At 46.1% G+C, this 755-nt stretch overlaps 1 protein-coding gene across 1 annotated transcript in view; it reads left to right on the forward strand.

The window, feature by feature from the left end:
- Positions 1-537: 537 nt before the first annotated feature.
- Positions 538-755, forward strand: part of LOC104959382 (beta-1,4 N-acetylgalactosaminyltransferase 2-like) — a 2,888-nt gene continuing 2,670 nt past the window's right edge. Inside the window, exon 1 of the mRNA XM_010787267.1 lies at positions 538-570. Within this exon, the coding sequence (XP_010785569.1) occupies positions 538-570 (33 nt within the window). The remainder of the gene's footprint in view (positions 571-755) is intronic.

Genomic DNA, 755 nt, shown 5'->3' on the forward strand with positions numbered 1-755 from the left:
TGACACAGAGCAGGAAGAGGTGTCACTTTCATTTTTGCCGTCTCCCTCAGCTGTGAATCTTTCTGACATGCTTGTTCCAACCGCCCACCGTCATACCCATGGATGGCAGGGATATGCATGACACATTGAAGAAAGTATGTCAGATTTGATGGCATCGTGCAGAACACTGAGAGGGGTGACTGGGTGTAGGGAAAAGCCTTTGGTATTCTGTAGTGCTGACAGCGGATAGATCCAGTTAAGCTCTAGTAAAACCGGAATATCGGCATTGATCCTTGATAAAACAATCAATCTCACGTTTCCAGAAATATGGGTATTATATCTTTGTGGGTAATTAAAACAGTTGTTTTATAAGCAACCATACTAATACTGAATAAAAGACAAAAAGCAGTTAACGGATGGTGCTTCTAAGCCAATTGAGTCAAAATCACCATATTGTTCCAGTTGTATGTATGCTTCTGTCCCACCATTAGGTGCATGACAGTGACATTATTATGTACCGCCTTCCCCCCCCTCCATCCCTTCCTGCTTATTTGCGCCATGTTTTTTTCCGCCGGCAACCTCCATGGAAACGTAAGCCTCACCCTCAAATTGACATCACATTCCCTCCTGAGCAAAGGACCATCTCATTAATGAGGGCATCTTGGGTGTGTTTACATTTCATTACACAGCTCTGCCTGGCTACCCGTACCTAAATGGCTGGGGGGAAGGGAAGGGAAGGGAAGGGATGGGGATGGGGATGGGGGCTGGTGGTGGGG

The sequence above is a fragment of the Notothenia coriiceps genome, unplaced genomic scaffold (genome assembly GCF_000735185.1).
Source record: "Notothenia coriiceps isolate Sejong01 unplaced genomic scaffold, NC01 NC01_scaffold00030214, whole genome shotgun sequence".
NCBI classification, from domain to species: Eukaryota; Metazoa; Chordata; class Actinopteri; order Perciformes; family Nototheniidae; genus Notothenia; species Notothenia coriiceps.